The following is a 12,081-nucleotide window of genomic DNA, read 5'->3' as shown; positions in this document are numbered from 1 at the left end:
AGTGGCCCCACAATTTAAGGAGAAAAAATAAAAACAAATGTACTGTAGCTAAAAACTAAAAAAAAAAAGGTGACCAAAAGAAAATAAAAGCGCGCTTAGTAGTAAACACAGACACAGTGACTCAGTGAGTTCGTGCGTGATTGCGCGTGAGGGACGAAGAGAGAGACAAACTGATAAGACAACTAGAATGGAAAAAACCACCGAAACGACGCCGTCCTACTCATTGCAAGATCAGGCTACGACAGAGCTCGGCGCCGGCGGGAAACTAAGGAGGCAACGGCCACGTCGACCACCTACCACACCCTACGCCCGTCCTCAGCAGAACCAATCCTTACGCGGTCGCTTACTCTCCAAACTCGTCGATCCGGCTTGCCGTCTCATAGCCAGCGGCGCCTCTAGAATCCTCCCCTCTCTCTTCTTGAAACCCCTCAACAACGATTCTCTCCCGCCGCCAGAACCTCAAGCTCATGGTCAGTTATATATATTTGAATAAAACATCTCTTTTAAAACTTATTCTCTTCTAGGGATTAATTTGGGTTCTTTAGGGTTTTAGAGCGACTTAACTTTAGGTAAAAGGAGATGGAGATTAATTAAATCTTGAATTGCTGTTATTTGTTGTTGAAGTTTGTCAGTTCTGTTGGAAACAGGTGAGTTGGACGAAGATATAGAAGAACATACTAATGAAGAAGATCAAAGTTGTTATTCAACTGTAAGGGTTTCTATTTTCGCTATAAATTTTGTAAAATCACATTGCACTTGCTCTATTTAAGCGGAAATTTGTTAATTTTTAGCTTTTCTTGATGGCGTGGTTTGAATGAGTATATTTGCATTCCTTTCCTAGTTTGTAGTGTCCGAAACAGCTGGTACTATTGGGACAACTGATGGACCAAAGGCTAGTTCTGGCATTGCTGAAGATAGAAAAGGCAACCAGGGTGACATTAGAGACGATGGGCTTTCAGAAATTGAGAAGCTAATGAAGGGGAAAACATTTTCGAGGTAACTAGTTTTTTGTTGTTTTAAATTTCACATTCTCTGTGTTGTTCTTAAATTTTAAACTTGATTGTTTCTGCCAAGAATTACTGGTTTTGTCAGAACATCATTTATAGCCATATCCCAATTCCCAGCCATTATGCATGGGCTTGGTTTTGATGAATTAATGATCTGTTCATGCTCTTCTATGCTCACATTTCATAAATCCATGTTTGTATTTATCTTTCAGGGTGATCATTTAGTTAACTCAAAGAGTTAATTATCTAATATGAGTTTTAACATTCTATACCCAGGGATGAAATCAATCGTCTGATAGGGATTATAAATTCAAAGGCTGTTGATGTTCCTCAAGTTGACCAAGAAGATAGGAATTTAACCCTATCTACTGGAGGTGACAAGGGACCTATAGTTTCTCAAAACCTGAGAAGGCCGACTGAAGAAAAAAAGGATGATCTGAATATAACTACAAGGGATTTGGCAACCCCACTTTCGAAGCCAACTGTGAGTGAAAATCACTTTAATGAACTTGTATTTTGGATTAATGATATGCACATGGATACGGAGGTTGAATCTTGTGTCATATGTTACTTTCTAGTTATGCTGTGATGTTTGTGCAAAAATGAGGAAAAAGTATTCCACTTGTATGTTAGACTTTAATAACACTATGCTGTCTCGAATCCTTATATTCCTTGAAGCATTCATCTGTTACACACATCATATGGATATGGTATGGTGGTGCAACCCTCTAGATATATGGAAAACCTTTTAGAAAGAATTAACATGTCCACACCACATTTTGATACGAGTAACATAGCTTGTAGAAATCCACAAATTTTATTTTTAAATTCAATTATTTGAACTTGTAACTATCAAAACAATGTAATTTAATCTTTAATGAAATTGATGTCGGACATGGAAGAGAATTGCTTCAAATTAAGGTAATCTTTTTATATGGTGGGTAAGCACTTCTAACTTTAGGGGGGACTGGATAGAGGGTATGGTTTAGAAAAGAAAATACTTAATTTAGGGATCAAAAGAAAGCAACAAAGAAGAAAAAAAGGTATAGATATTTGTGCTGATTTGTGTGGTGAACAGTACCCTAAACAGTGATTGGAGTTGAAGCTTGGGGTTGCTTTTGTGAGGGTTCAGTTAGAGTTTGATAGGTGGCCATTCTAGGGTTTCAATAAAACTATCTAGGGCTGGTGTTATTTTTAAACAATGCTGCAAAGCTGAAGAAGATAAAATATCTAGCCTTCTCACCAATGCTCAAATACTTCACACTTTGGCTAGAAATTCCTTCATACAAATTTAGAAGAGAGAATAAGAGCTGTTAAATTCTCAAAATTTTGTTTATTAACTTTAAGAGGTTAGATACTTGGGTGCCTATTTGTGGACATCTAACAATCGTACTCACTCAAGGAGTAAAAAGATGCATTAGAATGTACACTATAATTAGAAGTAGTTATAGATATACTTTTGAAGTTAATAATTCAATCAAAGATTTAAGTAACAAACTTTTGAATAGACTTGTGACATATAACTAAATGCTTTTGTGGAAGCTTTTGACATACCAAAAGTAGATATAAATAACGGCTAGCCCATGTTAGTGTGTTACTAAGCTGTTTGCCTTAGTACCAGACAACAAAAGCACTTCAGACCTTTTCTGACGAGGTGCATTTGGTTAGGTACTAAGTTGGTGCACCTAGGTGGGCTTTTTCAGAAGGCACTAGGTGCAAAAAAAGAAAAAAAGCATGCCTAACTGAAGTTCTTTATAATTTCTATTTTTTCATGAATTGTACCTTCAATAAATAAATAAGAAACAGGAAATATGAGACTGAACTTCTCAATTTTGTGTATTTAACAGCAAACGTGGACTTGAAAGAAATCTTTCATACTGCCCAACAAAAGAACAAAGACATCTAAGGAAATCATGCATATTGACCAATAAATGACTAGGAAAAAATTGCCTGTTTTGTAGGATAAACCAGGCAAAGTTTAGTGTTTATTATCAGAAATGTAACACTAAGCTTATCTTTCTTATATATACACACATACAAAGCACACAAGCATATATATATATATAATGTATTTTCACTCTAGCTTGTGTTACGTTTGCTTCTTGTACCTCAAGCACTGTAAGAGTTATAGTGCCTAGAGTGTGCCTTCTGCCCATGACAACATTGGGTTAGGCTCTTGAAAGTAAATTAAATGAATTACTACAGCTGTTGGGTTGGTTGGGAAGAGGAAGGTTGGCTAGGATGAGCCTTATGGGAGTTCCCATGGATAGAAGTTTATTGGTATGTCTAATCTCTGTGTATGTGTGTTTCATAACACACGAATGCATGAACAAAGTTGCATCGTTTCTCATGTCCATCATATATCAGTGTAGCTGTACTGTTAGGTACAATGGAATCCGATGTACTTGTCCTCATATCTTTTCTGTTCTGTGTTTATTTAAATTCTATGAAATATTGCAGCTCCTAAATGATACTGCACCTTCACCAATTGAAATTGCAAAAGCATACATGGCAAACCGGACATCAGAATCAAACCTAGGTTCTAAGAGTATTATATCAAAAGATGAAAGACCAACAATGCTTGCTGACGATTTTGCATCAGAACCATTTGTTCCATTTGCTTCACCGAAGCCATCCACATGTTGGCCAGGTTCCATGGTACATGATCAACGTAGTTATCGAACTCCACAAAGTCAAAGAGGTAGATTTGGACTTCATAACATTCCAAGAACCCCTTACTCCAGAACCATCTATTCAAAATCTAAATCCAAGGTTTGGACTTTTAAAATTTTGTTTGTATTCTGTTGTGATTTACATCTGATGCTCGCTAGAGATTTATTTTTCTTGTTACTTACATTTAATCAGATGGCTCATGTACGAGGCGAGGGTGATGCTTTCCTGAATGGTTCATTCTCTCCTTTACAGCAATCACAAACTCCTGCATATGGGCAGGTAATTTTTCATGATTAGCGGTTTTGTGGGTACACCTGATTATACTTCTAGTATATATGTACACATACAATAATACATATTATTTTACCAGTATACCCTCTACACATATGCACGCATAATTTCTCTCATCTTAATTTAAAATTTTAAAATGATATGGATAATATTGTAAACATGCATACTTATTTTTTATCTTTCTCATTTTCTCTCATCTTATTTTACCAATTTGTAATGATTTTGATGTTATGCATCAAGATGGAAAATAGTCATATTTCTTATTTTCTTGCCTTTCGATTTTCTTTCCTATCAATCACACTCAAAATTTATTCTCTTTTCACTTTTCACCCAAATTGTTTCACTTTTCCACTCTATCAAGTATACCCTTAAGCTTTGCGTAATAGCAATGATAGAAATGAGTAAAGATGGACAAGTGTTTAGTCCAATGGTTAAGCAAGCTACATACTAGAAAGTGGTTATGAAATCTAATTATTAGATTTCGTACTAAGCAAAGCCTTGGGGGAAAAATGTGCACCTGGGTTGGACATAGCCCAATTTGTGTGTTTATGTGTTTGCTATCCCAAACCTGGATAGATATGAAAGCTGAATGAGGGAATATTTATCATGGTCTAGCAGCTCATGCATATTTGCAACTTACGTTTTGATGAATTGAACTCTTATCATCATTACATCTATTTGACTCGAGTCATTTGTTTATTGTTTGAACATAAAATTGAAGTTGAGGAGCAACATGGTGGATAAAGGCTATGGATCTGTGGGACCCATTTGCAGGATTCGTCATAAGGGCACTGCAGATATTCCATCCAGAGGATCTATTTATTCTTATTCATCATTAAATGATCCTTTTCCAGTGGGAAATTCCAATGTTTCCAAAGGTCAATTTTCTTCAATCAAGAAGAATTTGGAGCAAGGAAGCGCCAGTAGCTCCTCAGATATTCAATCATTAGATGGTAATAGGAGCTCTAAAATGGGTATCTCACCTGTTCATCCTCATTCCAGTCAGATGGCTAGGACAATATTGGAGCATCTTGAGCGAACTCTAGTGACTCCTAAGAAGAAGTCTGAGGAGTTAAAGATAGCCACTTCATGGAAAAAATCTGAGTCTTCGGATGTTAATGCTGCCGTTTCAGCGGAGCACAACGATTTGCCAAATTTAGGACTTGATTCTTCCAAAAGCAGGGATAAATTGAACAACAGAAGCTCTGCTCCATGGAATGATAACTCAATTTCTGTCACTTCTCCAGAAAGTACCATTGAGGCTAAGAATGTGAAGAAAACTTCTGCTTCCGATTTAAAAGTTGATAGTACTGTTACAATGTTTGGCAATAATGCAGGGTCTTTACTAGATTGTGGAAAAACTCAGGATTCTCAAATGAAGACTGCACACAAGGTATTTCATTCATCCTTTTATTATTATTCTGTGACCATGCGTGATCTTATTAGGTCTTATACTTTACTAATGGCCCATTCTCATGCCATACAGCTAATCATTTTGCTAAGCACTTTCCTAGTAAGTATAAACTATAATTAGAAGCATCGAAGTTTACAGGCTCTCTGTATCTTTTAAGAGGAAATTTAACCTTTCTTCCCCTAATATTTCTTGGAGATACCATATAGAAAATAATACATATCTTTTATCAACAAATGCAATATGGTACATATACCAACTCCAATTTCTACCATTTTGTTGTCCCAACATGGAAAGTGAGAATATAATTTTTTGTCTATTTTTTCGTCTCTCATACTAAGTTTACTTGATAGTAATCTTTTTCAGCCTCTCATACGAAGTACATTATGTGATAAGATATACTATCAGTTTTTTCTCGCTCAAATCAACTCTGAAATTTAGTTGGGGTCATGAATCTGGTAATCATAATATGATGCAGGAGTAATATTAATAACTTACTCTGCGTCTCACTTGCCAATTTGTTTAGGTCTATTAATTACTTGGAACTTTTGGTTGCATCAAAGAATGCCATACTAATCAATTTATTTGACAGGATCTCCCAAAGTTCACCGGTGCTGCAGTGTCTGAGGCACCATGTGAGGGTTTGCTAAAGCCTTCATCTAATTCTTCGGGAAATAAACCAGTTTTGGCTTCAATTTCTGTGACCAAGCCTGAGCAAAGGTGGATGTTTACTTCAGATAATAGCACAGGATTCACATTCCCTGTTTCTGCATCTTCTGGTGTGTCTTCTGAGCCTCCAACACCAACCATCGTGCCATTTCTATCAGGTAGCAGTCAGCATCAACCCAAAGAGGAACTAACAGAACCTTCATATAGTTTTGGGTTGAACAGATCTTCTCCTGCCCTCGTTTTTTCATTCCCTTCAACAAGCAGTACCCCCAACCATGTTGATGCTTCGGATATTAGCTTCAACTTCGGATCGGATAGGTCATCAAGATTATGTTTCAGTCCAATTGGAAAAAATACCATATGCCACTGACACACAAATAGATATTTTTAATTTTCCTTTTTGGGTCCTGGGAGAGTTTAGCAAGTTGGAATTTGATGATGAGAATCTCAATTGGTTATATGCTTTTATTATAGGAGAAAGCAAAAGCTGAAACATGGATTCAGTTAATTTTAGAACTTAGTTATTATTATTATTTGGTTATTACTTAAAACTGTGTTTTCATTGGTTAAGGCTGTCATCTAAAACTAAGAGTTAAATTACAGAACCATCCTCCGTTAAACCCTAAAATGCTTTGCAATAAAATACATATTTGGTTCTTGTATGTGAGTGATGCCATTTTCCCACGGCTTCTTTGTTCCCATTTTTTGAGTATCCTGTTTTAGGTCTCTGAAACAAACAAGATTTTATTTTTTTTTCAAAAACGAAGGTAGAGGGCGGGGGTGCTATTTCGGAGAATTTATGTCCCCCACAGGAACCACATGTTACGCAACCAACAACTTGTCTTTTCACTTAAATTAAATAAAAAAAAATTTAAAATTTAGATTTTGGCTTTTAAAAATCTCAATTTGGGTCTATATAAATTATAAATATGCAGCATATATTTATATTAATTGTACAAAAAGTATATAAAATTAAAAATGTGTTATCATAAATTATTTTATTATATTTATATTACAATTTTAGTTGAATACATAGTAATATCGAAATAATAAATGGCATAATAATAATATTTGTATTTGAGTAAATTATTCCTATTTTTTGTAAAATTTTTATTAATTTTCAAGAGTTATGTTTATATATAATTTTAATATATTTATTTTAATTATTTAAAAGTATTTAAAGTTGATATATCATATATTATAATATTAATTTTTTATTTTTTATTTCATAATATCATTTTAAAATGAAAATTTTAATTTTTCATAATAATATGTAAAAAATTAAAAGGTAAACTAGGAATAAATTGAAATTTAATAAGTGAGTAGGGTTTTTTTTTTTTTTTGGGGGGGGGGGGGTTTGGTGTTGGGGGTGGAGAAAATAGAAGGCTTTTGAGTGGGAGCTGAAATCACAATGAATGCCATTCATACATGAATTTGACATTTCAGATTCTTGTGTGAGAACCTCTTTTCACTAACATTTATTTATTAAATGAGTTGTTTTATTATTCCAAGAAAAATAGTAATGTTTTACTACAATCCAATCGCTGATCCCGATAACATTCACTCATTATTACCACTTACATGCACATCTACTTCTTCTCTCTACCTTTGAAGTTTACATTTAAGAGAATAGAGAAGGTGGAGATGACATTTCCCCTTCACCAGCTGTTTTTGAGAGATGCCCTAGTTGCTCCCATTTCCTGATTCTAATGGTATTGTTTCTCAGAAAGTTGAAAACTTGATGATTCTACTCTGAAACTTACTTTGAGAATAATCACGAGTCTGTTTAGCTTTTTAAAACTTTTGTCTTGACATTAAAGGCAATGCTAACCATCTAAGACATTTAAATTTAAATCAACAAGTTGTTTAATGAATACTTTTATACTATGTTTAGGTAAATAATTGTAAAAAAAATAAAAGAAAGGAAATGATTTATGTTTATTTTGTTTGAATAATTGAATTTAGTAAAGGAAAGAAAATAATTTTTGTTTGATTCAGCCACGGAAAGGTAAAAGAAATGATTATTTATATTATTTTTTTAGGTAAACTGTAATTAAGGTCACTAAACTATTAATAATTTTATGTTTTGGTCACTCAACTTTAAAAAGTTATAACGTAGTCATTAAACTATTCAAAAGTTTTTATTTAAGTATTTGGGTTGCTAAAATTATTGTTGTATGACCTTCTTTGCTCACACCGCTTGCACCAATCCAAAGCTCTCCATTAACTTTTTTTTAACAATTCAGTTTCTTTTCATGAAATAGCTTTGAACATCATGAATCTACGAACCAAAATCCAAAAAAAGTTATTCTTCAATCTCTGACACCGATCGTCAGATCAACTTGGAGCTAAGGTATGTTCTTTTACTCATCGACAGGTACTGATCCACCATATCAATCACCAAATCGCCGCTTGGTTGTTACTTGTCGATTTTTTTAAAAAAAATACTCAATAGTTCAATGACTTAAATAAAAACTTTAAAATAGTTTAGTGACTTAGATGAAAACTTCCGAATAGTTCAGTGACCATTTTGTAACCTTTTGAAGTTGAGTAACCAAAACATAAACTTACTAATAATTTAGTGACATTGGGTGTAGTTTACTTTATTTTTTTTTCCAATTATATCCTTTTTGTTAGGTAAAATATTAACAAGATAAAAATGAAATTCCTTAAAAGAAATTTTATTTTCCTTTCCTTAGCTTGGCTTTTCTCTCAAATTAGGATAAAAAAAAATCTAAGTAAATCAAGAGAAATATTCAACTTCCTTTATTTTCCCTTGCTTAAATAAAACATGTTATCCAAACAAGGGAAAGGACATTTCTTTCCCTTACTTTTCTTTCCTTTATCTTGTTATTGTTCAATCCAAACAAAGGTTAGGTTTGGTAAAGTTGATTTTGAAAGGAGTTATAAAAATACCTCCATTTTTAAAAGTTTGTCGTTTAATGAATTCACTTTAAAATGAAAAAATATATATATATTTGTAATATTTATACAGATCGTTTAGAGTCTTCGGATGATGATAGTTTTGAACCTAGTTAAGATAGGGATATTGTGTGCAATGTAGAGTTCATTATGAATTTAACAGATTGTGGGATTATGTTGTTGTTCTGAGAGATAAATATCCAATGTGCAATGTAGATTTGATGGTGGAAAGACCAATAATAGTTGAAATCCCCAAATTTGAAGAATTTATGTTTGCTTTAATGCCTTAAGGATGACTTCAAACAATATTGCATGCCAATTATGTAACACCCCTCGCCTAACCCGACTGCCGAGTCCACGCTGTAGGATGCTACTTTCGTTGTCGAAGCAACGACAGACAATTTTGCAACGTTTGATCATTCACAACATGTAAATAAGTATCATACACATTCAACATGTGATACAAAATCATTTTCGAGTCCCACACGAGCTTACAAAAGTTCTTTTGCTAATTCAAGCAGAAATTAGGACCAAATTGTAAAGTTTTAAAAATCCTAACCAACGTCGTGACTTCATCATTTCCTCATTGCAACCTCGTCAACTCAGTGAGTTATGTCGTGACGTTAAACCTTTCCATGTCGAGATGTCACTTACTGTCGGACAAAGTTGCAACGTCAAAAATACCAGGTTGCGATGTTGTCCTTATTTTTGGCAAAATGTACATTTTTTGTACCTATTCAATAGCTTCCAACCAATTCATTTCATTATGTTCATCCAAATACCAATTCTAATCTATACTAAAACAAGTTTATCACATTTTCAAATTAACCATTTACACATCATTCCAAACATGATTATCAACTAAGTTCAATCAATCCATTTATCAACATAACTATGTCAAATTACACCATTTAGCACCAACATTTACATACGTATGCATTGATGTTGGATCTAATGCCCTAAGTGTAGTATATTTATTTGTAAACTTGTAAATTTTTCGAATAAATTGGTTAATAAAACAAATTTATTGGTTACATTAATATATTTTGTATAATTTTCCTCATATGATTTTTGGTCGCAAAGCAAAATGGAAGCAAATGTTACTTATTGGTTGTCTAATGTTTAAACTAATACTAAGCGGTATTACATGGTCGGATCGTAATACAAAAAGACAACTTGTATTAGTAGACAACCTAAACATGCCTTTAGTCTAATCAGAAATGAGCAAAACGATTGGAAGACTAATATGTCGTAAATCAAGTCCAATTGGGGAGATGCTTTGTCTTGGGCATAAGAGCGGATGACTCTCAGAAGATAGAGACAAAGATGTGATTGAATAGACTAACAATATATCAAACTTGACCCAAGAAGAATAGATCCTGAATCCATTTATGGATTTATTCACTTGTGACGTTCATAGTGTGACTTACCTAAATCTTGAGTGGATGATAGGCTACGTATGCATGACTTGGACACTTTAAAGTAAAAGCTTAAATTTGAAAAAATAAGAAACCGAAAGCTGATGTGTTGGGTGTACAACTTCTGCAGTATGTAGGGTTATTCACAATAGTAGAATTCATAGCCCGAGAAATGGGTAAATGATATCTTCTTATTAGTATTACATGGCTGATGAAAAGTAAATGTGGTTACGGGTCATTTGTCTTTGTGATGGATGACTTGATCACTATTTGATAGTGATTAACTTTTCATGAAGGAAGATGTAATGATTACCATGAGATAACATAGGATTATATTAGAAGAACATATATTATCCCAAAGAGATTAAAGATATCCTATAAGGGTAATATACTTATGACAAGGTCATTGGACGAGCACTGATCAAGTTGCTTTCATAATGGTATGTTACTGGGGAGAGCTTAGTCACGATACTATAGTAGAATGACTTCGTGACTAAATGAGTTTATAGTTAATGGGCGAAAAGTTAGAACTTAATTATAAATTATTTGATCCTTAAGTACATATGTCTAATCGGTCCCTCCGCTAGCTTATTGAAGCTAGAAATGAATTGCATGTTGAATCAAATGAATAGAAATGAATAGGAATGGTGAAGTGGAGAAATAGAAAACATTTGAAAATGATTAAGGTTTTCTCCAAAATGAAAATGAAAATAAAAATGGAGAAATGAAATCATTTGGAAATGAATGTAGTTTTCTCTAAATAGAAATGAAAATGAGAAATGAATTCGTTTAGAATTGAACAAGGATTTCTCAAAAATAATCATAAGATTGAGTTTAATTTTTTGAGCTATTTTAAAACTTGAAAATGAAAATGAATCATACGGTCACAGTGAACAAGTTGAATGGTGAAATATTAAATATATTTTCTTGGAAATTTTACTAGGAGTAAAATCATCATAATTTTACAGGGTAAAATTGAGATGAGAATATTATTTAATTAAATATAAATATTGAAATTTATTTTGGAAAATAGAAAAATAGAATTGGGTTGGATCAGATTACAAAGTATTGGATCAAAAAGTCCGAAAATTACTCGTAATTGGACCCGATGTGAGATAGGCCCAAAATCCCCTCATGGAATATGAAGGGGTGACATCTGACCTGCACGCGCTTGTGCACAGAAAAATGAACTATTTTATAAAAAAATTAAAAGAGAGGGTTTTCATTGCAAGCGAACAATGCCAGTTGTAATATTTATAGTGTCCGATAGAACACCAAAGTATTCCAAAGGTCGAACCCAAAGGATTGCCAAGTGGGTAAACATGCTTATCAAGTTAATTACAAGTTAAGTAATTACTAATCTAATTGAGTCAGAAATTATTAGTGCAGGTCCAAATAAAATGATTTATAAACTAAAATTAAACTATTAACTAACTAATTAAGCTAAACTTCTTCCTAACGTTTTAGATAATGTAATGATTAAATGATGGTTGATTGATTAGTTGATTGCTAATTAAACTAATTAACCTACACCAATTACATTGGTTGCTACTCTTAGCTAGGAATCTCCTCTCGATCTCATCCTAAACTAAAAGATACCACCTAAGCTTACCTTTCAGTCTCACTATTCGGCACGGTTATATTGAACTATCTAAGAATAAACTCTCATTTTGGTCTTGTTTATCTAGGT

The 12,081-nt window shown here is 33.3% G+C and overlaps 1 protein-coding gene across 1 annotated transcript; it reads left to right on the top strand.

Moving 5' to 3' along the window:
- Window positions 1-65: 65 nt before the first annotated feature.
- LOC107962608 (nuclear pore complex protein NUP1) lies at window positions 66-6,713 on the top strand. Its single transcript, XM_016899054.2, has 8 exons — window positions 66-470; window positions 648-709; window positions 842-996; window positions 1,284-1,491; window positions 3,468-3,779; window positions 3,873-3,959; window positions 4,693-5,364; window positions 5,975-6,713. The coding sequence occupies exons 1-8, from the start codon at window positions 188-190 to the stop codon at window positions 6,419-6,421; spliced, it is 2,226 nt and encodes a 741-aa protein (XP_016754543.1). The 5' UTR covers window positions 66-187; the 3' UTR covers window positions 6,422-6,713.
- The last annotated feature ends 5,368 nt before the right edge of the window (window positions 6,714-12,081 follow it).

Source organism: Gossypium hirsutum, chromosome A06, assembly GCF_007990345.1.
Source record: "Gossypium hirsutum isolate 1008001.06 chromosome A06, Gossypium_hirsutum_v2.1, whole genome shotgun sequence".
Classification (NCBI taxonomy): Eukaryota; Viridiplantae; Streptophyta; class Magnoliopsida; order Malvales; family Malvaceae; genus Gossypium; species Gossypium hirsutum.
This window is presented reverse-complemented; position numbering and strand designations above follow the sequence as displayed.

Bases quoted from the DNA above. Each gene is read 5' to 3' on its own strand.
- LOC107962608 (XM_016899054.2), top strand. From the start codon at position 188: ATGGAAAAAACCACCGAAACGACGCCGTCCTACTCATTGCAAGATCAG. The intron at 997-1,283 runs GTAACTAGTTTT...TTCTATACCCAG, and splicing joins AAGGGGAAAACATTTTCGAG to GGATGAAATCAATCGTCTGA. The intron at 3,960-4,692 runs GTAATTTTTCAT...ATAAAATTGAAG, and splicing joins AAACTCCTGCATATGGGCAG to TTGAGGAGCAACATGGTGGA.